Source organism: Rhynchophorus ferrugineus, unplaced genomic scaffold, assembly GCF_030347505.1.
Source record: "Rhynchophorus ferrugineus isolate W39M unplaced genomic scaffold, kcgeb_rfMv2 rfM7, whole genome shotgun sequence".
Taxonomy (NCBI): Eukaryota; Metazoa; Arthropoda; class Insecta; order Coleoptera; family Curculionidae; genus Rhynchophorus; species Rhynchophorus ferrugineus.
In genome coordinates, this window is record NW_027472586.1 from 462,538 (window position 1) to 488,273 (window position 25,736).

Genomic DNA, 25,736 nt, shown 5'->3' on the forward strand with positions numbered 1-25,736 from the left:
TAATATATTTTCAGTATTTCCAAATGTTGAGACAGCAGTAAAAAATCAATTCGGATTTTGAACACTTGATCAGCGTCACTTCAAAAATAAATCAACAATTATCCCACCCTATAGCAACAACTGTAATATAAGAATGTCAAACTTATTTCAGATTTAAGATCTATTGGCTTCCAGATTGATTTGTTAGAAGTTTTCTACCTCGAAATGAATGCTGCTTGAAGCAAAAGAGGACCAATCAACGGGGCAACATGATCTAAGGCTACACATACCATAAAACTGGAAACAGAGAACAAAATAAGACCAAATAATTGTAAGAGTGTTAAATAACAAATCAGGAAGATGCCAGAAGGAGGAAAACCAGGCAGAAAGTGTACATCAGTGATAGTGGGAGGATGACCAGTACACAAATAAAAGAACATCAACGATGAGGAGATATGGTCCAGTGGGCTTTGGCGGAATACTGTCCTAGTCTTAGTCAATCCACAAGACTATTTTGATAGAGAACATTGAGAATTATTTGAGATGTATGAATACCAAAAGAATCTCACTTAAAATAGGGACTATTAATATCAACTAACGGATCATGTGCAATATGTGGGTACTTAAGCAGTGGTCCTAAGGCACATTCGTGATTTGGACTGTCCTGTTACCAACCATTCCTTGCAAAGACTCTAGTTCGATCAAAGTTTAATGCTGCCCTATAGTGTATCATTTATCAGGTCTCGTCCCTCACAGTTTCCGCAAAATGAGTGTCTTGAGTCAATCGAAGTTAACGAATCATCAATCATGACATGAGCCTCAATATCAGAGCTTTCCTCCTGAAGGTGCAACGAGTATCGATTACGAAACGTTTCAAATTTTTTTTTATTTCAATCAGGAGACCAATAGCCTATCCAAGTCACTAACTTGGCCCAGTCGAAGATAACAGACCATGAAAGAGTAAGGTCTTAATAGGTTGAATACTCCGTCATGACTTGGTGCTTGCTTAGATTGAAGAGCTTTAGTATCAGAGCTCCTACCCTGAAGATGCAAGGTGTTACGGTTACGAAACATCGTAAAATGTTAATCAATTCAATCAGGAAGTCAATAACCACAAAATATTGATAATTCTTTAAAACTAAACACCTGGTTCCTTCTTCAGCTTGCCGTGGCGGGCCAGAAAAGCACTGAGACAAATTCTGTGACCGCCAAGAGCTTCCGTTCGCTCAGTTTGCGATCTTTCATGACGGTTCTCGAACGGACCGGGGTCCAGACACGGGACCGCGTCGGGTACCTCGACACGTTTCAACGAAAAATCAAAAATCTTTCGAAAACGCTTATATCCCCGGCCCGGGGATCCTCCCCCCTCGGGAGAGACGTTTCCCCGCCGGGGTACATTCTTACGGATAGTTGAAAATCTATCGATGTGATCATAAAATGCTTTAGACTTTTCGTCACCGTGACAAGTGATCTTTAGGTAAATAAAAGATGAACACGAGACACGTGCATCTCCATATCCGCTCACGGAGGCCACCGGACACCAGCAGGCCGCCCCTGAGAGAGAGAGAGAGAGAGAGAGAAAACCATGCAATAACTCATAGACTCCATTAGGTGGCGTAAGAACGACCCAGTCGTGGGCGAACCCATTTTAGTCGTAATCAAGTAGCTTTTTTACATATTCCGACGTGGAGATCCCTCGAGACCCATAACCAAAACCCCCTAGTCCCCCCAAACCCCCCTCCAAGTAGACGTAGTAGCTGTCGTTCGATACGTTTGTTGTTATTACCTCGATTCTTTGGCTCACCGAGGAGGAGGTCGCCTCCTCCGCCTCTATGCGTTACTGGAGAAGACGGGATATCAGTTGCAGAGAGCGCCTTGTTATTAGAAAGAACGACGAACATGGAAAGCACACTTAATTCGTTACCTGAATATCAACGGAGTCCGGAGTGAGAGCGGAGAGACGAGACGTCGTCTCGTCTCACCTGTCCCAACCGGACCCACGCTACAAAATGTATATGAATCTTACTAATATTACTATTATAGATTATTTTATATACTTGCTTCGTGTATTTTGCATTTTTACCCCATTGTACATACTAAAAGAATTATACTAACTAAATAAATAAAATTAACAAAAAGAGTAACCATTTTAGATATTTGTGGTTAATGATAAAACTCGATGTCACTTATAATCGTATTTACAGTTAGGTAGGACGGGCCGGAGGGAACGAGCAGCCCTCGGAGCCTTCCGAGGTCACGATGTGATGACGATGATGGTTCTTTTTATACTGTCGCGGGCCGATGCCTATTTTTTAATAACTATGTATGTCACTACTATCTGTGTTAGTCTGTTACTGAAACATCTTTACTAAAGAAACATAAGTCGTATGTAGTTAAAGAAAATTTGAAGAAATCTTATAACTTATTATTCATTACAATATATTTATAGTGAGAACGGTTTTCCATCCCGTTATAAAATAAGAAATATGTGTATATTGATAGTCTATAATTTTTCATATTGTTGTACCATTTTTAAGTTTATATTAAAATGTTTGTGCATTAAGAAATTACCCTGTTTTATTCCATCCCTCAAGTTGATGGTAACCAACCAACTTTAAAAACTCGTAGAATAATATAACATTATTTATTTCATGCCGTTGTAACACTTTTTCTAGTGGTAACACAAAGTTTGGCACGAAGGCTTGAAATATCAACTAAATAAAAAGGTTTTGAAATCAATATGTAGATATATTAATTTCCTAATCTTTCATTAAATATGTAGAATCAAATCGAAGAAGAAATCAAAAGGTCCAACCTATAACACCTGAAATTTGTAACTTCCAAGATATGTAAAATAAAAGGAAAAAAACATCTTTGTTACATAACCTAAAAATTAAAAGTTATAAAAATTATTATATCAGAATGATATTGAAAGTAAAATTCTTTAAGGCTCCTATAATTTTTATTTACCCATGATTTGTTCGAGCGGAAATGTCAACAAAAAAGATGACCGGAAAGTACCAAGATTTGTTACCTTACAGATAATGGTAAAACTCCGAAAATATATGTATGAAAGAAACGAAAATCCATCTTAAATTTTTGCAGAATGTTTACTTTTTAAGTTATGTTACTTATACAAAAATTTACTCATTTTTTGAAAATACACTTTTTATCGTATAACTTTAAAAGTAAATATTTTATAGAAATTATTATACCACCAGTCGTAATTTGGCGTAAAATGTTTAACAACCCTTGCAGTTTCCATTCTCCTGTGATTACTTTTAAAAAAATGACAGTAATATACTTGAAAATGGTAAAAAATCGCAAATTTTCACGACTATATATATGGAAAATGTGCCAAAATTTCTTACCTTTTAGATAATACTAAAAATCTAGAAATATATGTGTTTTGGAGGGAAAAAAGCGAAAATCCATGTTAAATTGCTGTAGAATTTATAGTTTTCAAGATATGTGACATAAACTGAAATCCACTTATTTTTTGAAATTTCACTTTTAATTGTATAACTTAAAAACTAAAGGTTATGTAGAAATTATTATACTACCAGTTGATTCAGCGTAAAATTCTTTATAAGTCCTGCAATTGTCATTATCCTGTCATTATTTTTAAAGAAATGACAGTAAAACATTTGAAAATGACAAAAAATCGCAAATTTTCACGACTATATATATGGAAAATGTGGCAAAATTTCTTACCTTTTAGATAATGCTAAAAATCCAGAAATATATGTGTTTTGGAGTGAAAAAAGCGAAAATCCATGTTAAATTGCTGTAGAATTTATAGTTTTCAAGATATGTGACATAAACTGAAATCCACTTATTTTTTGAAATTACACTTTTAATTGTATAACTTAAAAACTAAAGGTTATATAGAAATTATTATACTACCAGTTGATTCAGCGTAAAATTCTTTATAAGTCCTGCAATTGTCATTATCCTGTCATTATTATTAAAGAAATGACAGTAAAACATTTGAAAATGACAAGAAATCGCAAATTTTCACGACTATATATATGGAAAATGTGCCAAAATTTCTTACCTTTTAGATAATGCTAAAAATCTAGAAATATATGTGTTTTGGAGGGAAAAAAGCGAAAATCCATGTTAAATTGCTGTAGAATTTATAGTTTTCAAAATATATAACATAAACTGAAATCCACTTATTTTTTGAAATTTCACTTTTAATTGTATAACTTAAAAACTAAAGGTTATATAGAAATTATTATACTACCAGTTGATTCAGCGTAAAATTCTTTATAAGTCCTGCAATTGTCATTATCCTGTCATTATTATTAAAGAAATGACAGTAAAACATTTGAAAATGACAAAAAATCGCAAATTTTCACGACTATATATATGGAAAATGTGCCAAAATTCGTTACCTTTTAGATAATGCTAAAAATCCAGATATATATGTGTTTTGGAGTGAAAAAAGCGAAAATCCATGTTAAATTGCTGTAGAATTTATAGTTTTCAAGATATGTGACATAAACTGAAATCCACTTATTTTTTGAAATTTCACTTTTAATTGTATAACTTAAAAACTAAAGGTTATATAGAAATTATTATACTACCAGTTGATTCAGCGTAAAATTCTTTATAAGTCCTGCAATTGTCATTATCCTGTCATTATTATTAAAGAAATGACAGTAAAACATTTTAAAATGACAAAAAATCGCAAATTTTCACGACTATATATATGGAAAATGTGCCAAAATTCGTTACCTTTTAGATAATGCTAAAAATCTAGAAATATATGTGTTTTGGAGGGAAAAAAGCGAAAATCCATGTTAAATTGCTGTAGAATTTATAGTTTTCAAGATATGTGACATAAACTGAAATCCACTTATTTTTTGAAATTTCACTTTTAATTGTATAACTTAAAAACTAAAGGTTATATAGAAATTATTATACTACCAGTTGATTCAGCGTAAAATTCTTTATAAGTCCTGCAATTGTCATTATCCTGTCATTATTATTAAAGAAATGACAGTAAAACATTTGAAAATGACAAAAAATCGCAAATTTTCACGGCTATATATATGGAAAATGTGCCAAAATTCGTTACCTTTTAGATAATGCTAAAAATCCAGAAATATATGTGTTTTGGAGTGAAAAAAGCGAAAATCCATGTTAAATTGCTGTAGAATTTATAGTTTTCAAGATATGTGACATAAACTGAAATCCACTTATTTTTTGAAATTTCACTTTTAATTGTATAACTTAAAAACTAAAGGTTATATAGAAATTATTATACTACCAGTTGATTCAGCGTAAAATTCTTTATAAGTCCTGCAATTGTCATTATCCTGTCATTATTATTAATGAAATGACAGTAAAACATTTGAAAATGACAAAAAATCGCACATTTTCACGACTATATATATGGAAAATGTGCCAAAATTTCTTACCTTTTAGATAATGCTGAAAATCTAGAAATATATGTGTTTCCATTTAAATACACTTATTTTTTGAAATTACACTTTAATTTTATAACTCAAAAACCAAAGGTTGCATAGAAATTAATATAACGACAATATCGAGAAAGTGCCAACATTGCTTACCTTTTAGATAATGCTAAAAATCTAAAAATACATATCTCTTGAAATGAAAAATAGTATTTTTATGACCATTACAGTATTATATTTGCTTGTTTACTTATATCACCCAATTATTTATTTATTTGCCATATCAGTCTTTACCATTTTTAACATTTTAATATTTAACTTTAACATTTTAATAATGGTAAAATATCAACAAAAAAATGGTTTTATCAGTACGCAGAACAAGCTTAATATCTCTACTAAAAATGAAATAAAACTACTTTTGTATGTAAATCGATTTAATCTATTTAACACAGGTCATTTACAATACTTAAGAAATATAAACACCGATGACACCCCAACTCTACACAGTGAGTGGTTAATATGAAACAAAAAATCGTCTTATAAACCTCAATTGGATAAATATAGTCTGTGATAATCGTTGGCCCCGAAGGCGCAGTTACATTTCGGACACTTCCTCTGTCTGGTTTCGTATCTGGTCTTCAAGCAGTCGTAGCAGAAGACGTGGAAGCACTTGGATAGCACCGCGTCCTTCCTCTTCACCTTGCAAGACGGACAAGTGAGCGTTTCCTTGTACTCTCGGATCTCCTCCATCATGACCTCGTCCAGTGTCGTGCCGGCCAGCTCCATCTTCTTCATGCGTTCCGCCTTACGTTTCAGCTGCGCTATCTCCTCCTGGAGCCGCTTGGTCTTATAGGCTTCCGCCTCCAGCGAGGACGTCTTCTCCGCTACCACCTGCTGGGCCTCTTTCATTTGGGAGTGGTATTTTTCTGAATCAACAAGTGTTAAAATAACCAACAACTATGAACCAACGGCCTTCGTTACCTAAATGCAGCTTCAAATCCGCCGCCGACTGTGCCGACTCGATGGCCTTCCTCTTGTGCATCTCCATCGCTTGCTGCCTCAACTGTAACTCTTTCTCTACAGTTGTTAGTGTGTTTTGAAGGATCCTCTCCTTCTCCTCCAGCTTCCGAACAACAAGATTTGCGGCTTCCACTTGTGTCGTTAACGTGGTAACCTGAAATAATCATTTATCAAATACATCAAGGGAGAAATCAGAATATGACGTACATTACGCCCTTGAAATTAAGGGGTTTATAAAAGAAAGACGAAAAGCTAGAAGAGTATGGCAGAGAACCAGAAAGGATATAGACAAAACAAGATTTAATAGTATTAGTAATCAGAGAAATCAAAAGATTAAAGAATATAAACAGTTGCTTCCAAGAATATGTATGTGAACTAAAATCGGAAGCAAAGACTACTCGCTATGGAAAGCAACTCGGATATTTAAAAGACAAATTATTAGAGTACCGCCTATTAAAAATGATCGAAGTGAATGGTTTCGACGCAATGATGAAAAAGCTGAATTTTTCGCAGAACATGTAGCAAACGCATTCCAACCGAATGATATACGTGTAGATACTACAATAGATATAAATCCTGTTTATCAGCCTGATGTAGCTGTGAATCTGACTTCTCCAATGGAAGTTGGCACGGAAATTGACCCAATCTCAAAAAAGCTCCTGGAATTGATGATATTTCAACTGGGTTTTTGAAAGAGCTGCCATGAAAAGCAATAATTATGGAGACTCGAGCATGTTCCGGAATGACTCGAATAATTATGCTTAAAAAATTTGATAAACAGACAGAACTAGTTGGATCATACGGGCCTATTTCGCTTCTACCTGTGATATCAAAATTATTTGAGAAACTGCTGTTAAGACGTACTCGAAATCACCACTCGACAATTTGAAGAAAATAATTACTGCCCTTCAATATTCCTGGACGTCTCACAAGCTATTGACCGGATACGGCATTTGGGATTAATCTACAAATTCAGCAAATTGCTAACACGGAATTACTATCAACTGCTGGAATCATATATTTTCGAGAGAAAATTTAGAGTCTCGCATAGAGGGGCATTCTAAACACTTAAACCTATTTCAGCTGGAGTTCCACAGAATATTGTCTAGGGACCAATCCTGTATCAGCTCTATACTGCTGATATCCCAACAACAAAAGAAACATACTTGGAACATTTACCAATGACACAGTTATTATGGCAAAAGATGTATCTCTTGTACAGCTCAACAGCTGCAAATCGATCTATATTAATTTTACGTTGCGACGAAATATTAAAAACCTGCAACATGGAAGCGATACAACTGTTGGCCAACACGCAGGAAATTAAAAGATCCAAGTGAACCAAATTACACCAAAGAACTTGTTTAGTGTATAAGTGTATTCTTAACTTTAGCTCAAGTAGTGTAGTTTTATATTAATTTGGAAAATACACACTGATGTATTAATCCCAGTACTCGCCTTGCTTGTGTATTAATGCGGGTACAACAGAACAGTAGTAATAAATTAATTTGTAAATTAAGATTGTTCAAAAAAAAAACTTATCCAGCATCAAAAAAATAATCGAAACTCGCTAATTTACCTGTTCCTTTAGGACATCCTTCTCTTCCCTGGCCAGCTTATGGAGCTGATTCGACTTGATGCGCTCCGACATCAGTTTGAAATTGGCATCGTCTTTTTCGCGAAGCTGCTGTATCAAGCGCGAGTTTTGCTCCTGCATGTCCTCGAAGGCCTGACCGGTGACCTCCATCTCGTTGAGCAGGGCCTCTTCCTCGTGGGACCCCACGAACGGCCTCATCTGGTGGACGACCCCGCCGGCCCAATTCCCATCCGCGGGTTTCTGAAGGGCGACCTGCTTCTGTAGCTCGTATTTCTGCTCCTCCAGCTGCTTGATCTTCTTGAGGGCCTCGTCCTCGGCCAGTTTCCGTTTGTCGTCCCTTTTGTTTTCCTTGATTTTAAAATTAGTCTTCTTACGGCCAAATTATGCACACACTTACTTGCATCTTCTTCATTTGTTGTCTGAGTTCATCCAAATCGGTCCTCAGTTTCTTTTCGGCGGCCATAAGTTGAACTTTATCACGTTGTTCTTTACTGACACCTTTGTACATGTCGAGCAAGAGTTTCATTTCTTTCTGTTCGTTGAGAGCTTTCCTGAAAAAAATATCCCTTTAAGATAAAAATAACGATGATCATCACAACACAATACTTGAGTTGGTTTTTCAAGTCCCTGACTATTTCACTCTCCGCTATCTTGGCCTCCTTGGCTCTTTGAGCTTCCCTTTGGTCTTTCTCCGTTTTCACTTGCTGCTCTTTCTTAATTGCGTTTTTTTCCTGTTTTATGTCTTTTTTCTCTCCTCCGGAGAGCTGAGTTTTATCGCCATCGGTACTTTCTTGACCTGACTGAATAAATAAAAGTGTTAACAGAGCACATCGAAAAACAATCACAAAATCATGGGAACGACAACGAATATGCGCAGACTCACCAAACATCATCTCAGTTTAACATACCTCCTGATCATCGCCTTCCTTCTTGATGTCACTTGAAGCCTGCTCTTCCTTAACCTGCAAACCTTCAAAACCAGCAGCGCCAATTAAATTTTGAGCAACAAATCGTCCAGACTCACTACTTACTGCCCTCTTCCTTGATCTCAGCTTCCTCCTTGATATCCTCCTTCTTGACGTTCTCCTTGGAATCGACTTGGTGAATTCCCTGCTTCTGAGATAGCTTGTTGTGGAGATCCTCGATTTCCTTCCTCAGCTTGGGGATCTCCGCGTTGGCTTCCTTATATTTCCGCTTGTATCTGTGGACCTCGCCCTTGAGTTGCTGCGTGTTGTTTTGCAACGAAGTGATCAGATGTCTCATTTCTCGGTTGATGGGACCGGTTTGTTCGTTTGCCGCCAAATTTTGCTCGAACTCGATCCGCAACATCTCGTATTCCTTTCGTAATTGAGCGAGAAAATCCTCCAACTGCATAACCTCCTGTCTTAGCTTCTTTTGTGCGATTAATTCATCGCTCTGGTAATTTTTTAAAATAATTCACATCAAAACCAACAATCACCATTGCCTTTTTGGTTTCCCGAATTAATGGCTTTAAAATAAAATATCACCAGTAACATTTAATTAATGAAGCCATATTTATAAAGTAAGAGGTCATAGTAACATTCTAGAGACAAAGGTAGGGTAGTTATTTGACTCAGTCAATAAAAAAAAAACAAAAGAGAGTAACTAGTTTGTTGAAAACAACTGTAATCTATTGGAAATTAGTGGCAAAGAATGTTTTACCACTCAAAAGGAACTTTTTACTAGATTTTAATAGTTGTTTTAAGTTTTATAAATTCATAACAGTATCCATAAAAGACACTGAGCACTTACCTCCATCATCTCGATGTTCCTCAAATTGGCATTCTTGCTGGTTTGAAGCTGCTGCCTAGCCTCATCCAATTGAGTCTTTAATTGCATCGATTCATTGTACAGCACAGAAAACTGAGATTGAAGGCATTTGTACTCAGTTGTTTCCACAATAACACTCTCTGGTAGTTGTCTGATCTATTATTCAAAACAATTAATGGACCACCCCCATTTGAAATAGCAATAACTTACATCCATTTTCAACTTTTCCACTTCTTTCAATGTTTCCCGATGAGTTTGATGCAGTTTATCCAATTCTTGTAGCCTATTATTAGCTAGTTCTTTCCACTCTTCCACCTCTTTCATCAGATCCTCAAGTTTAGCCTGAAGATATTCTGTTACTATCATAAAAGTCCTAACAAGATAAACAGCTTTAACTAACCTGAGAAACACTACTCTGCACCACAGGTTTCTGTTGGACCCCTTTGTCTGGATCACCATGTAATTGGTGATAAGCCTTGATTTTCTCAACAGCCTCAGCAAGATGGGTCTCCAACTTGTCATTTCTATTTCTAACTTTCTCAAGCTCATACTGCAAATCATCAATTTGATTTTTAAGTTCGGCAATCTCTGTCTCCTTTGCTGTCAAAGAATCCTGCAGTTCTGCCACTTTTAAACTGTTCGTGTGGAACTTTTCATGTAATGTAGTATGAAGCGCTTGAAGATTCCGATTTTCAGCCTGTAATTGGATGTTTGTTTGGCGGATTGCCTCATCAACAGATGGTGCATCCTCTAAGAAAATAAACATATAACAAATATTTAAAATTAAATAGTAATTTTATAAACTTACGGCCTTCTAGTTCTCCTTTCAAAGCCAGCGTTATTTTCTCATTTCTTTGCATCAATCTATCAAAAGCCTGAATAACTTTTGCCACAGCTCTCCTGGACACTTGTACTCTATTTGCTAATTTGTCATTCAATTCATCTTTATCCCATGTAGATAATTGCATCAGGAAAGATGTAGTAGCCTCATTTTCATCTAGAAATACATATTTGGTATATAAATACATAGAGTTTTTCAAATCTCTTTACTTTTATTTTCAGATTCATCAGCAGTTTCGGCATCAAACCTCTGAAGCAATATCCGGATATCCTCATTTAACTGATTCCAGTATCGGTTAACTACATTGAGCATGGCATCATCCTGTGTTTGACGTTTTTCCAATTGCTCAATCCTTTGTCTCAATTCCTGTTCAGTTCTACATCTCTGCTCAATTCTCTAAAAACAAATACCACAAATAATCGTGAAATAAAATAATGCAGAAAAAAAATACTTGAGCAAGTTTTTTATTTTGGAACTGCAGCACTTTTATATCCATTTCTTCTAAGGTAGATACTGGACCGATCAGATGTGGTTCGAAATGAATTTTCTTGATAGGGGGCTGACCCCCAGTCGAGGAAGGCTCATCTACGTGTCTTTTAGACATCGTATCAAGCTATACGAAAAAAAAGGCTAAAAAATTGATTTTACCAAATATAAAATTTCGCCTATAACCTCACTAAACCGACTGTTTTGGCTTTTAATATCAGAGCGTCCTGACCAAAAATTATAAAATTAGTTTACATATGAATAATTGACCATTTTTTTTAATAAGAACTTCTTCTTTTATTGGTTATTTAAAACAAACATCCAAATAATTTACGGAATTGAAAAATATGACGTTCCGTTATCGAACGTTTGACGTTCGAAAACTAACCGCGTGCCACACTAGTTCACTAAAATTGGTGATTAAAATAATTACCTAAATATAATTAATCTAAACATTAATAATCATCATTACCGTTTCTATAAAATTTGAAATAGGTTTAACGTATAAGAAAATATATTGAATTAACAGATTTCAAATTTTGGAACGTACTGTAGACAAACCATTAGACATAACATGTTAGCGGCATTGCCAAATTTATAGATGGGTGAAGTCAGTTGTTTTGATGGTGAGAAGGAGTTCATATTTCCTAAGTTTGAATTCCAAAAAAACAATCAGTTTAACGGTGTATAAAATTATCTCATAGTGATTATCTTGAAGCAGCAGGTAAGATAGTTCGTTCTCGTGCTGCATCGTCCAGTTTTCCATCGATTGTGACTATTATTCGTGCCTTATTACGGAGTCATCAGTTAATGCATCATGAACGTTGCTTTCAATGGGATCTGATAATGCAGAAGTTGTTTGCTTTTAAGGCGGTATTTGCGGTGTGCGTCTGATGAGTGATGTGCTGAGACGTTGCTTCTGTTTACAGGTATAGTCGGTATTCGAAAGTTTTATCAGGACAAAAGTTTGTCTTCACTATCACCCAGACAATGCAGTGTGGGGGGAAACTCATCATACCGAAGCATTGAAATCGTACGTCGTTAAGTGATATCAATAGGATTGCGGGACGGGAATGGAAATGAGGATTTTCCACTAGAACCTTTGGATTCGAGTGAAGCATCGTGAGCTGCTGCCACGTTAATAGAACGACTCTCCGCACCAGATTCAGTCATGGCGGAACATCGAACCGGCGAATACCTCAACGTTTGCAGACTGTGCTTGTGCGACAGGCCCGAATCGCTGAAGTCGATTTTCGACGTTGAACTGGGACCGAACAGGCTGCAGCAAAAGATCCATCAATTGGTGGCCATCCAGGTAAGATATTTTCCGTTTTCTGATCTGAACGTGTGCAGCGAGCGTTCGACGATGGTCGATAGAGGCGATATCGATGCGGTGACGGTTGATATTCTCGACCTTAACGTCTCGGCTGGGCGATTGGCGACAGCAATGGCTGAACTGGGACGTTCAGCGGCTCCGCTCCACGTCTTTTCTAGGTTCCTGTGATGAGACGGGCTGAAAACCGATAGAAACGGGCCGTTTCGGAAACGCTCTCTCTGAATTTATCGCGAATCCTGATGATATAACTGCGGTAATTTCCTATCCGGTGGGGAAATAGTTGCAGAAACCCTGCTAGTGATGCAGTCGAGTGACTCGAGGTCTTTGACACATCCGAATATCGCGTTTAATGATGACGATAAAACCTAATGGACAAATTCATCGATTATTTTTATGCCCGACTGATTAAAATTGTATCGGGTTGTTTATTTTTTTACTGTATCTTGGCGGAGGGGCCATTTGATCATGTCTCTGCCGATTGTCCCAGTAGCACATTCCAAATGTCTCCTGTTTATTTTTCGTGGTTTAATGTTGTTTCAAAACATTATGTGACGTGATCACATGTGAAATACATACACCGTTGCCAATTTGAAGTGTTACCTAAGATTTATCCGAAACTGCCTTAATGTTTGTTCTGGTCCATGGCGTATATACACTGCTGTTCAGAGAAAACTATGTTCGTAAATGTTTGACTTCATTCATTTGTTTATACGCGTTGGATCCAGAGTCCTAGTAATTTTACTTGTTTTATTTTTATATTTAAATTCTCAAAGTAATTTAAACGACGTTGTTTGTCAGGGTTTTTTTCTCATTTAAAAATTTACGTCTTCGAGGCTACTCGTTTTTTCCAGGATTATGTCCATCAAAAAGTATCCACGTTTTTAATCTGTTTTTCATAAAACATTTATTTAAATTTTTTTTAATCGACACATTAACCACCGATTAAAGGAATAAGTTGTTAAGCAAGTTTGTTATTGAAGTCTTTAAGTATTTTCATTGAAATAAAATATAGAATTCCAGCTATAGAGTGTCTCAATATTTGTTTTGTCCATCGTATATATATTGCTGTAATCTGTAAATGTTTAACTTCTAATTTAAACATTCTTTGTTATCAAATGTTTATATATATATATATATATATATATATATATATATATATATATATATATATATATATATATATATATATATATATACATATATATATATATATATATATATATATATGTATAAAATTAACGTTTTCATGCCAAGCTATTCATGTTTTCATGCGGTAATGTTGATGAAAAAGTATCCAAGTCTTTAACGTTAAAATAATATGTGCCACAAATTCAACTGGTCAGTATATTATGTAACATTTACCGAAACGTTGAACGTGTCAGTATTAACTGAAAATCTCCAAGAAAGTCCGCGTTAGAATTGAAAATCAATACTACAGAAAGAAGCTTTGCATTATTAAACTATCGCTAATGAACCAGGTTTTTGTTTGGTTCGAAGGAAAAAGAAAGAACACCGGATAAACGAATAACGACAATTATTTTTTAACAGGTGAGTCGCCAAGACCAATTCTCCACGCTCGTCTGCAACGATTGCATCATCAGATTGGACACGTTTCACTCTTACAAGCGGGAATGTCATCGGAACCAAACAAAATTGATCGAGTTGATGAACAAAACTGGCGTTTTAAGCCCGGATGAACCGGTAAGTTTGTTGCGATTAGTGATTGAATGAAGTTGATTAAAGAAGCTGTCTGGATCCTTTGGAATTGACAGGTCTCTATTTGTTGAACTTTTCTTATTTTGCTTCTATTTCAATCTCTGATTCATGGTTTATTTTTATTCCGTACTCACTTTCTGCTGATGGTGGGTGTATGTAGTAATAAAATAGAGTAAATCAGTGAAAAAAAAAAGAATCGGAAGACCAAAAATTGAGAAGCTTGACAGAGATATGAGAAAGCCTAAATGGCTGAAAGTGATCAAAGAAGCTGTCTGGTCTCTGTTTCTTGAACACCTCATTTTTCTTCAATTTTTTTGTCTAATTCATAGTTTATTGTTCTTCCATACTCATGTTCTCCTGAATGGTGGGTGTTCGTAGTTATAAAAACAGAATAAATCAGGAAAAGAACAATTAGAAGAGTAGAGATTGAGAAGTGTGACAGAAATATGGAAAAGATTGAATGACTGACGGTGATTAATCAAGCTGTCTGGATCCTTTATAATATATCAGTCTCTGTCTTGTTGAACTTGTCTTTATTTTTCTTCTATTTCTTTCATTGATTCATAGTTTATTGTTATTCCATATTCATTTTCTGCTGATGGTGGGTTTTCATAGTTATAAAACAGAATAAACCGGGAAAAAAGAATTAGAAGAGTAAAAATTGAGAAGTGTGACAGAAATATGAGAGATATGTCTGGAAAAGACAAAAAACTGGTAAAATTAACTCTTAACTGGGAAGGCTAAAGAGAGGATAAATAGAAGAGAGATGAAATAACAAAAACTTATATTTGATGTTCAGTGATCAAGTTATATACTTGTTTTTTCAATTGGTCAAAGTATTTTAGGTTTTTTTATGTTAAAAAATGTGTTTTAATCGTTTGCCCATTGTATATTTCTTTTGTTTTTCTTTTCTGTGTTAAGACACTGTTTTTGGGTTGTGTTAGTGTTACCGTTATGAGTTATGTTAATACTATAGCGCGTATATGATTGATTGGATCATTTTCAGATACTTCGGATAAAACCGGATCCAGATTCGGAGGAAATAAGCGAGGCGGGGCTGATGAACGGGACTCATCCCGTGTGGCCCATCAAAGTGGAGATCGACGAGCCCATGGACGACGAATACAACGAACTGCCTCCCGAAATCGTCGCCAAGTACGGGAGCGACGATGGCCAGACATACGACTGCCCGGAGAGACAACCAGAAGGTAAGAGCTCGGATCAGCGGCGTGGTTAATGTAACAAAGCTAATTTCTAGCTGAATTTAAATGCCCTTATTGTGTGACGATTAATTAATATATGTCCGGCCATTCTATTTTTATAAAAACATCATATTACCCATCATTATTTTTTATAAATAAATACACACAAATTTGATAAATTGGTTTAATGTTGAAACTATATATGAGGGAAATAAACATTAAAAATTGTTTGAAATAACACATTTTATTAAAAAATTATTCAATAAAATTAAATAATAAAAGTAATTTCTATATACCTTTTATTTTTATAAAACACCATATTTAAATTAATTTAGATATTTGAACAATTAACAAGATCCCCAAGAAACCATATAAATAAACATTACCATAAAAAAATCCAAAATCGTTTAAATCAAACCCAGATAATATAGTTAAAACCAAATAAAAAAGCTACAACTATATATGAAAGTAGTGAAATTCTCCTAAAGATCTCCAAATGTGATCAACAATGATTGCTACTATTGATCCACAAACCTCTTAATGAATTGACTACCTCAAGATTTTGATTAACGTTTTGTCATTTACTAGCCTAAAATGAATGGATTATTGTACTTTTAAGAAAGAAATCTCAATAAATCATTATTTCTACAAAACTACAATTTATTTACTTATACTCTTATATAATAATGCACTGTATTTTCCTTGTCAGTAGATCATTAGGGTGCTGTTGATAGATTTATGGTTTATTTAATACTGAGACGACTTAAGAATAACGTATCCTCTATTTGCTTTAGCTCCAAGCTTGCGGGCGCACCAGTCATCCACCCACAAGAAGGACAAACGCACGCCGATGTGCGAGATCCGGAAAACCGGGGACGAGTTGGAGGGAATCGAGCGGCATGGCGTTGGCAAAGACGCGAACGAGAACGACGACAGGACGGCCCGGACAATGATGAATCACGGTAATGTGTTTCTGCATCCGCTCGGTGGAGATGTGGTAATGTTGGTGTTGCGTTTCAGTTGGCGTTGATCCGGCGAACAACGAGGATACTATGAGCAATCAAGCTTCCGATCAGAGGACGCAGGGCGCATCAGAAAATCCCGAAACCGATCATCAGAAGATACAGTTCGCCGCCGGTTTGAAACTGGTCCAGAAAGATACCACTCCGATAGAGTGCGAGGCGTTGTCCAAGATTGAGCTCAGTTACATCGAGAAGTGCAAGGCTATGGTGTCTATGTTCCAAACGTTGCAGTGCGCCTGTCACAACGCACATCACAAGTCCAAACACAATCTGATGTCGCACTTGCGCGAGCAAAGGATATGGTTCCCTTTGTTCACGTGTTACGACTGCATGACGTCATTCACGGACAGATCCTCGTATTTGAAGCACAACCCCAAATGTCCCAAGACCCAGCTGGAGACTCTGATGAAACTTTCCAACCTGAAGAAGCGGAACGAGATCAAGACCAGAGTATACCAGAATTTCAAGTGCAACCGCTGTCAGTTCCTGTTCAGTTTTTACGACGACTACTGCAGACATGTCGAAGAGGAGCACGCACACGGCGAACCCCCGATCTATTGTTCCTGTGGGCTGGTGTTCGATGCCCTGAAAGAGTATAAACACCACTGTTTCCGCTCCTGTCTTCTCTCGTATTACTGCGACATCTGTTTCGTGGCCACCGCCACGCTAGAGGAATTTGTGAAACACTGCCAGGAGCATCACGATCGATCGGAGGGCTTCGTCCTCCTGCAGGAAGACGTGTACAGTCCAAGGAAGATGCCTGCGCCGAAAGAATGCGACGAGGAAGGCGCGTCGGAGGCCAAACAGGAACGGAGGAGATCGCTGCGACCACTGGCATCCGTCGATATGTACGACGGTACCAAAGACGAAAGCGTCGCTAAGAAGAAAGCGGACTTAGGGGCGCTGCTGAAGAACCTGCCAGCGAAGATCATAGTGTCGAAGATCCTCGGGATGGGCGACGTGATCACGGCGGCGGACTGGCGGAAAGCCGCCAGCTGTCCGACCTGCGACAGGGACTATTCCAGCATGCACAACATGGTGAGGCACTACAAGACCCACCTGGAGAGGAACGAGGTGGACGTTCCGCCCGAGGTGCTCAGCCAAATCAAATCTCACCAACCCGAGGAAGACGAGAGCGCCGTGTATTCGTGTCCGGACTGCGGCGGCATGTTTAACTCGGCAGAATGGACGCAGCACTTGGACGAGAACCATCCGTCTCTGAACTGCGACGAGTGCGACGACGTGTTCAGGTTCCAGTCAGAGCTGAAGCAGCACAAGATCGAACAACACAACCAGAACGGTTTCAAGGACATCGCGAGCGTTCTTACGCCAGCGGTGGAGATCGACGACGTGGGCGAGGTAATGGTCACGTGCGACCTCTGCGACACCATGTTCAAGACCAAAGACGACCTGCGGAGTCACAAGATGCTGTACCATCAACCCTCGAATCGGTCCGACAGTTCGGTAAATGGCGATGGATTTGATGAAGACGACGATATGCCCGTCCTGGATAACGAAGAGGACGAGGGCAAGCCCGGTTTCGTGGAGAAGTTCATGTGCGAACATTGCGATCGCGTCTACGCCAGCCTGAAGACCCTCAAGGAACACTTGAAAAACAAACACGGCACTAGTTACGCCCAGAAGGGCACCGAGTTCCCCAAGAAGTGCGACTACTGCGACAAAATGTGCATGACCCCCGCGTCTCTATATCTGCACACGCAAATGCACGAACGGATGACCCTGAGCGACCTGCGGGACGACAAATCCGCCATCGGGAAGGCGCGCAAGAGATCGGAGCTAGAGAACGCGGCCGATCCGGAGGAGGAGGAGTCCTACTACAACTGCAAGTACTGCTTCAAGGTGTTCAGTAACAGGGGCAAACTGAAGGACCACATGAAGTGTCACACGCCAACGAACCTGGTGAAGCGAGCGCGTAAGTTCCTCTGCGACCTGTGTCACACGGCGTTCGACAGCAGACCGGATCTGGAGGCGCACAAGGTGGAGGACCACGCCGAGGAGATGGACGAGATGCCGCAGCTGGTTAGTCAGATGGAGGTGGAGGTCGAGATCAAACAGGAGGTGGAGGATGAGAAGTTCGAGGTACCAAAGATGAAGAACATGTTCTGCAAATACTGCCGGAGGGCATTCAGCTCGCTGGTTGAGTTGACGCGACACATGCGCGACGAGCACGGGGACAGCCCCAAGATCAGGATGCCCCGCGACAAGCGCAAGGACAACGTGGAGAAGAACATCAAGTGCCCGCTGTGCAAGAAGGCGTTCGCGAGCGTCGGTGCGATGACCGCCCACGCGGGTTGGCATAAGCGCGCCGGCAGTCGGCTGGAGAATCCTGAAGCGCACTCTCCCCAGGCCATAGCGGCGCTCAAACTAGCCCGACAATCCAGGGTGTTCAACAAGAAATCCGCACCTCCCAAACCCCAACCCGCGTCCCGATTCCAGTGCTCCACCTGTTTCGCCCGGCTACCGAACGACACCGCCCTCCAGATCCACATCCTCGAACAGCACAGAAATCTCGAGGAGGTGATGCTGGTACCTCGCTGCAACACCTGCAACAAAGATTTCAAATCGCAGCTCGAGTACGATACCCACAAACGCTACCACGAGTTAGTCGAGCGCCAGAAGAGGATGTCGGGCGGCCAACCGCTGCCGAAGAAGAATCCCTGCAACTACTGCTCGTCAAGTTTCACTAGAACCGACACGTTGGCCGCCCACGTGCGGCAGCACCACCCCGAACACGTCCGCACGGAGTTCCGCTGCGACCAGTGCGACCGCGTTTTCGAGAAACAGAACTCGCTCACCATTCACCTGAAGGTGCACGAAAAACAAAGAAACGGCGGCGGTCCGGCCCCCCCGCCACCCGGCGGCAAGGTCTACCTGTGTCCCATCTGCAACATGACCTTCAACTTCACCAAGGACCTCCGTATGCACACCATCAAGGCGCACCCCTTCTGACGCAGCGTCTCCATCGGTGGCGACGGTCCAGGCGTCTCCTGAACCCAACCACCGGATGGGGCAAGGGATGTGATCTGAATGGGTCGGCCTCCAAGCCAAAGAACCACCGTTCTTGTGACGAGCGAAAGAGAGAGTGAACTTTTTTACTGTTGCGCGCGTGTTCTGTATATTTTTAAGATACATGTTGTACATTTTTTTAGTGTAAATATCACTGTTTACTTCCGGAAACCATCTTGAATAAATCCTGGGGGTTTAAATCATAATGTAAATAGGCTAGGTTTCCAACTTTTTTGTTATCGTGTCAATTATGTTAGTTTCCTTTTTACTGTTCCAAATTGGTTTGGACAGTCTCCATCTTTCTACATAGATCTAAATGTTAAGTACAAATATTCTATTTAGATATATATGTTTCTATAAGTTATTACATCATTCTTATGTATAATTTTACATACGTGTAATGTCAGCTCATTCATATTCTAATTGTATATTTTCCTCGGTTGTCTACACAGGAAAAAATCAATAAGAATTCATGGATATGGGTGCGATGTTTTCTATTAAGGCAAAAAACGGCGTTTGTAAAAATTAACATTGTTCATAATAAGATAAGTGATATAGTGAGTCTTAAGGGTACATATTTTTCTTGGTACATAACAATAAAGAAAAACAGAATGGTCCTTTCTCCAGAAGTTCTCTTTTCGCCCGCAATCAGTTCTATCCATAGGAAAAAGTTTTAATTAGTTTTTAGTGATTGTATATACCTCAAAAGTTTAACTCTGTTTTAGTTTACTTTGAAAAGCAATTTTTTTTAATATACATTTTCTTTTATCCGATTTTTACTTGTAATAAAAATGCACTTTTTATAAAGAAATGTAGCATCATTTTTAAAAAACTTTAAAATATTGTTCTTGGGTAAGTATCACCACTATGTATAAGGCGGATCTGATTTTGCACATAATATATTCACTAAAAAAGCAACTCTGTCTTTAAACAGGTAGTTTCAAAAAATGTCAACATTATTTCACCCGATTTGAATCTTACGATACGTACGTGCGTAATGTCATATAATAAGAATTAATACATCCCTTACTTTTTTAAATAACAAAATCTGTGTAGCAATACAAAAAATTATTCGGTACGTACTTGTACAGGCTTTTACCTTTAATTTCTAACTCCATAAATTAACATTGAGAATCTAAAATAAAACAACTGAATATGATGTTTATATAATTTATTTTTCTAAATATAGTTTTCAATATAAATAATTTAACGGCATAATAAAGCAACCGTATATATATAGTCAATTCAAAATAGCAGTGACAAGGGTGTTAATATATGTCTGTATAAAGCTGTAAATTCGTGTTACAGTCAGATAGTATTATGCTTGTTATTTTATTATATTTAAATATAGGTAGATTGCTGTCAAAGGACTTCGAACATATAACGGAATGAGCCTGCAAAAGTTGTCCGTTTGCCAAACGTCTGCAATTTCTTCAAAGTATTTTTAAGGTAATTTTAAATAAGGTTTATTTACATTTCAATGGCGGTATTATAATACAATCTAAAAATATGTATTTCCTCGAAACCACCAAAAGTCTAACCAATGGAACGGTAATACCGAAAAGAGTGTCTCAACATTTTTTATTATCAGGGTTGACAAATAGTTGTTAAAGGGTATGTCTATAAAACAGCCCACACAGAATTTGAATAAAGGCAGTAAAGTAAAATTGTAATAAAATAGTCGGCTATAAAAGCAGTATGTACAGGTATGGTGGTTTCAAGACAAACTTAAATAAATTACAAGTGCTACAATCAATTGCTTATCAATCGCAACTCTACCTATCAAGTAATTTTAAATAAAGTTAAAATATACAATAAAATGCCTGTATTATAATAGAATTGGTGCAAGTGCTACAATCAATTGCTTATCAATCGCAACTCTACCTATCAAGTAATTTTAAATAAAGTTAAAATATACAATAAAATGCCTGTATTATAATAGAATTTAAAAATATCTATTTACGCGAAAGCACCAAATGTCTAACCGATCATAAACTGAACTGGTAATATCGAAGAGTGCGTTAACATTTTTAATTATCAGGCTTGATAAATAGTTGTTAAAGGGTGTGTCTATAAAACAGTTGACAGAGAGTTTGAATAAAGGCAGTAATGTCAAATTGTAAAAAAAATAGTTGGCTATAAAACATTTGTAATTTTTTGTCACGGAATAAAAGCGGCATATAGTTATGGTGGTATCAAATTAAAGGCAGCCTTAAATATATTATAAGGGCTATAATCAATCGCAGCTCTACGGTATAGGGAAAATGAAACATCTAGTAATTTTAAATAAAATTTATTTATAATAAAATGGCGGTATTATAATACAATCTAAAAATATGTATTTCGTCGAAAGCACCGAAAGTCTAACCGATCAAAAACGGGACAGAGAACAAAGTAAAACATTGCTACTAGGCGACGAAGAAGAAACCATAGAATCAATCCGTTGTTCAGTTAGCTGCCGAAACGGGGAAAACAAAAACGCGACTCCCGTTTTTAGCATGGCACTTTTTTCAGGAAAGGGGGAAATCGACGAAAAAATGACCTAAATCGGGCGTATGTTGCAGAAAAAAAGCCGCCACGGGTTTTCCCGGACGGGAAGGGGGACGGGCGGACGGGAAGGTCTCTGGTTCTTTCTTGTAACGACAATATGGATGGCATTTTACATCAGCCTTGTGGCGGCAAAAGGGAAGTTCGAACTATAATTAGGACCGGAGCGGGTGGTTTCTTTGCAACCCGCATCGGTACACGACTTTTGTTTTATCCAACAAAGTTACATGAAAAATTCGGAAATATTTACAACCATTTTGATTCAAAGCTGAACGAACGGTTACGAAATTGACGATAACCTTTTTTTGGTCTTTTTTGTGCTGTCTTGCCATTCCCAACAGTCTTCATGCATGAATGTTGGTGCAAGACACATTTGATTTCAGCTTCATCCTGTATGATTATTGAAACAAACACGTTAATACAGAGGATAAGTCGCAACAATGTTCAATTACCCTACAACAGTCTTAATCACAGAAAAAATAGAGATCTAACTTTACAGGCAATTTTGAAGAAATTTTTCGCGACGCCCAATATCTAGATGTCACTACTTCGAACATATTGTTTGAATCGCTGTGCTGAGATATGTTATGTAAAAAATTCTAAAATATTGGCCAGAGCATAAACCCAAAATGTGTTCAAATGGAAAAATGTCAAAAAGATGAACGTAAATGTGATTAGTCAACATTTCAATAGTGTCAAATGGCATTGCATTTTTAAAATATGCTTATAAAAGTAGCATAAATTAGAAAATATGGGGTCAAAAATATACGTGCCTTAACAATTATGTAAAAAATGAAGTTAAGTGAAATTTTTGTTCATAATCTGTAGACCGAGGTGAGATAAAGTTTATAGAAGTAAGGTTATCTTCCGTCAAGATTATTTTATTGTATTGTGTATAGATCTCTAAGTTATCTGCTTTATTTTATTCCTGGGTTATGCCATGTCAATAATGTCATAATAACATTACGCATATTTCTTTAAAAATATAAATTTTAAACCATTTTGTTGTATGATACGTAATAGTTATCAGGATAAAATGTTATAATTATTATATTAAGAATATGAACGATAAGTGTAAAGAATTTATTGGAATTATAACAGGGAAGAATGAAGAATTTGTTTTTAATATAACGAAACAAAAAAAATCCAATAGATCCTACTAAATAAAAGGTACTAATGAAATGTGAGGTTACAAAGGTCACGTGCCGCACTTGCTTAGCAAATTTTAACAAAGGACCAATCAAATGTCTTCACAACAAAATATTTTCTTCAAATACTTGCATGGTCGATTATAACTCCATCTAGATATTGGACGTAGCGTAACTTTTCTCCAGAGATCCCTATTGAGTTTTCTCTCTATTACTCTATGGTCTTAGTCTACTTTTTACTCGAACGAAACAACCGATTTCTCTACCATCAACGATCGCCTTATACATTCAGGCGGTAGTGTTTATGGCCGGAGCTATTTCCAAACTGCCGATGCCGTTGGCGTTGGCATTACAATCGGGGGAGGTCACGATCGGCGCCTGAAAATTGATCTCTTCCAGGTCACTCTGCAGTTTCGACAACGGGGGACACTGTTGTACCACAGACTGGATGCCGCGAAGCACCTGGAAACGATTAGCATTATCATTTATCACTTCGCGCTCTCTCACTCTCTCTTGGACGAGCCCGCGATGCGGAGGAAGGAATGCGATTTCTTCCCGGGTAACTACGGGTGATATGTGAACTATTTCTCGCTAATGACGTGCGATGGTGGATGAGGATCGTAACGAGTTCAGTTGTTTACCTCCAGAGCGCCGTCGATAGCGTCATACTGCCGTTTGGTTTCGCCGACGGCTTCTTTGAGGCTCTCCGTCAGAACCTGTCGGCTGGCCACGAATTCCTGATTCAATTCCGTCAGGCGTTTGTCTCTGTCGGATATCGTTTCCTTCAGAGACGGTACCTGGCAAAAATCAAACCGAAATGTTAAGATTACGCCGCCTAATATGAAGATGCTAACAACTTACCTCATTCTGGGCTACAACAAGCCTCGCCAACACCTCCGGCGAGGGCATCTCGCCGGTTTTATTCCACACTTCCATTTGTCTCTCGACCTCCTCGTCTTTCTCCTTCATTATAACCTCGGCTTTGGCCAATGCCGTGGAGAGGTCGCACACATCCTGGTTGAGTTTCTGCAAGATGAAACCAATCACTTTCTGTTTGAACTCTAACAAGTGGGAATGCAATCTCAAATCTCCATGTAACTATTCATATTATGTGATTAAGCAAAGGGGGGAAATATAAAACAGATAGAGGAGCATTACCAATGAATTATTACTGCTAGTTTGTAATTAAAGAGGATTCTACTGTTCATAGTAGTCTATTCTCTAATTCTCTAAGTAACTATAGTACTACCTCGACCTCTTCTCGCTGTTTATTCAGTTCACTCTTGACCCCGTCCATCTCGTTGTTCTTCCGACTTAACTGGTTCATCAGTTCTTTCACCTCCGTCTTGAGCCTGGCCCCCAACACTTCCCAGTCCTTCAACTGTTTCACCACCAACTTATTAGTTTCCTTTTGTTTGTCCACTTGCTCTGTTAATGTATCCCTTTGATCTAAAACAGGTACACTGATGGCTGATCGGGTTTTTTCTAAGGTGATATTAGTAAATACCTTGTAGCTCGTTCATGCACTCGTCGTTTTCGATCTGAATGATGCGTATGACCTTGAGAAGCCTGGTGATGACGTTATCGACGTCGATGACTTGGTCCACGAGTGAGGCCGGTGGAAGAAACTCGCCTAAAATTCGGGATGAGTTAGCGGTGTTTTATTTGTTTTTTGTTTATGTCTAGTGTGCGTACTCAAAGAAAAAATATCGCTGGTGAATGAAGTGTTGAGGCTGGTTGGTTCTGAGCCCTGCCGGCTGAAATATATATTGGACACGTCCTTGAGGCTTTCACTGTGCGTCAGTCTCGAACTCAACATGCTCCCGTGTCCTGATGATATCATATTGTGAGAATGTCCTGTAAGGAAGGACATTATTACCGAATTATACGGAAACAAATACGACGACTCACCATCAGGCACCACTACGTCTTCCAAAACGTGCTCCATCATCAGGCAAGGCTCGGTTTCGGAGTCCAGCATCTCGTTGGAGCTACTGCGGTCGTACAGGCTGTCCTTCCTGCCGAACTCCCCTCTACCGGTGGCGGCATTCCTTATGGCATTAATCACAGCCGATACGAATGATGATCCTGTGGAATTTGATCAAATTAAGTTACATATCTGGTGTAGAGCGAGGGAGAAGGATGCGGTATCGTGTACCTTTTCCATTTGGAGATTGTTTATCATCAGTAAACAGCTTGGATTTCTCCGGAGTGGATTCCACGCTGCTGCTACTGTTGTTGTAAGCCTCGTTGTGATAGATGACGTCCTGTAACAACGACTGATTTACGGCTGGAATATATTGTTGCCAAATTACTATACCTCCAGTTCTTGGTCGGATATACTGTAGGCTACCACGAGCTCGTCCACCAAACCGTTGATTCTCTGTATGAGGGACGTCAGGGCTACGGAGGCGCCCGAAACTGAACTGCCCTGATGCACCAACAGATCCCGGCTCTTCGCTTCGAGATTCCCTATCCGAGCGTGTAAACCCAAGTTCTCCAAGCGTCTTTGCTCGCATAACCTGGACAATTGCCTACATTCTTCTTGATGGTCGCTCAATTCCTTGTCTTTGGCCGTCAGGTTTTGCTATACAAAAA

At 38.3% G+C, this 25,736-nt stretch overlaps 3 protein-coding genes across 5 annotated transcripts in view; 1 reads left to right on the forward strand and 2 right to left on the reverse strand.

Annotated features, from left to right (window-relative positions):
- Positions 1-5,821: 5,821 nt before the first annotated feature.
- Positions 5,822-11,529, reverse strand: Bre1 (E3 ubiquitin-protein ligase Bre1). 2 transcript variants are annotated; one of them, XM_076409915.1, is made up of 14 exons: positions 11,327-11,529; positions 11,106-11,267; positions 10,864-11,050; positions 10,622-10,810; positions 10,214-10,563; positions 10,024-10,155; positions 9,796-9,969; positions 9,054-9,438; positions 8,931-8,992; positions 8,629-8,822; positions 8,420-8,573; positions 8,005-8,370; positions 6,387-6,579; positions 5,822-6,331 (listed from the first exon to the last, which is right to left on the reverse strand). In XM_076409915.1, exons 2-14 carry the CDS (start codon positions 11,256-11,258, stop codon positions 5,952-5,954), a joined length of 2,919 nt encoding a protein of 972 aa, XP_076266030.1. In that variant the 5' UTR covers positions 11,259-11,267; positions 11,327-11,529; the 3' UTR covers positions 5,822-5,951. The 2 variants fall into 2 exon arrangements, with proteins under 2 accessions (XP_076266030.1, XP_076266029.1); XM_076409914.1 differs by having other exon boundaries at positions 8,931-8,999; positions 9,052-9,438.
- A 196-nt stretch (positions 11,530-11,725) lies between these two features.
- Positions 11,726-20,254, forward strand: LOC143199803 (uncharacterized). The gene is made up of 6 exons (XM_076409910.1): positions 11,726-11,864; positions 12,070-12,455; positions 14,025-14,177; positions 15,199-15,400; positions 16,189-16,356; positions 16,415-20,254. Exons 2-6 carry the CDS (start codon positions 12,312-12,314, stop codon positions 19,384-19,386), a joined length of 3,639 nt encoding a protein of 1,212 aa, XP_076266025.1. The 5' UTR covers positions 11,726-11,864; positions 12,070-12,311; the 3' UTR covers positions 19,387-20,254.
- A 1,466-nt stretch (positions 20,255-21,720) lies between these two features.
- Positions 21,721-25,736, reverse strand: part of corn (microtubule-binding protein cornetto) — a 28,371-nt gene continuing 24,355 nt past the window's right edge. Inside the window, exons 3-11 of one of the 2 annotated variants that reach the window (XM_076409913.1) lie at positions 25,459-25,725; positions 25,297-25,405; positions 25,050-25,226; positions 24,834-24,995; positions 24,646-24,771; positions 24,388-24,587; positions 24,000-24,164; positions 23,780-23,935; positions 21,721-23,600 (exon numbers count right to left, since the gene is read on the reverse strand). In XM_076409913.1, the coding sequence (XP_076266028.1) occupies positions 23,427-23,600; positions 23,780-23,935; positions 24,000-24,164; positions 24,388-24,587; positions 24,646-24,771; positions 24,834-24,995; positions 25,050-25,226; positions 25,297-25,405; positions 25,459-25,725 (1,536 nt within the window). In that variant the 3' untranslated portion in view covers positions 21,721-23,426. Of the gene's footprint in view, positions 23,601-23,779; positions 23,936-23,999; positions 24,165-24,387; positions 24,588-24,645; positions 24,772-24,833; positions 24,996-25,049; positions 25,227-25,296; positions 25,418-25,458; positions 25,726-25,736 lie in introns of both variants that reach the window. The other variant, XM_076409911.1, reaches the window with a different exon arrangement.

What these genes read in the sequence shown, in the direction of transcription:
- Bre1 (XM_076409914.1), bottom strand. Translation starts at nt 11,258, where the DNA reads ATGTCTAAAAGACACGTAGATGAGCCTTCCTCGACTGGGGGTCAGCCC. An exon ending in TGGAAAAGTTGAAAATGGAT is followed by an intron (nt 9,970 to 10,023) that starts GTAAGTTATTGC and finishes TTTGAATAATAG; the next exon opens with ATCAGACAACTACCAGAGAG. An exon ending in AGGAAGGCGATGATCAGGAG is followed by an intron (nt 8,823 to 8,930) that starts GTATGTTAAACT and finishes TTATTTATTCAG; the next exon opens with TCAGGTCAAGAAAGTACCGA.
- LOC143199803 (XM_076409910.1), top strand. Translation starts at nt 12,312, where the DNA reads ATGGCGGAACATCGAACCGGCGAATACCTCAACGTTTGCAGACTGTGC. An exon ending in CCCGGAGAGACAACCAGAAG is followed by an intron (nt 15,401 to 16,188) that starts GTAAGAGCTCGG and finishes TATTTGCTTTAG; the next exon opens with CTCCAAGCTTGCGGGCGCAC. An exon ending in CCGGACAATGATGAATCACG is followed by an intron (nt 16,357 to 16,414) that starts GTAATGTGTTTC and finishes GTTGCGTTTCAG; the next exon opens with TTGGCGTTGATCCGGCGAAC.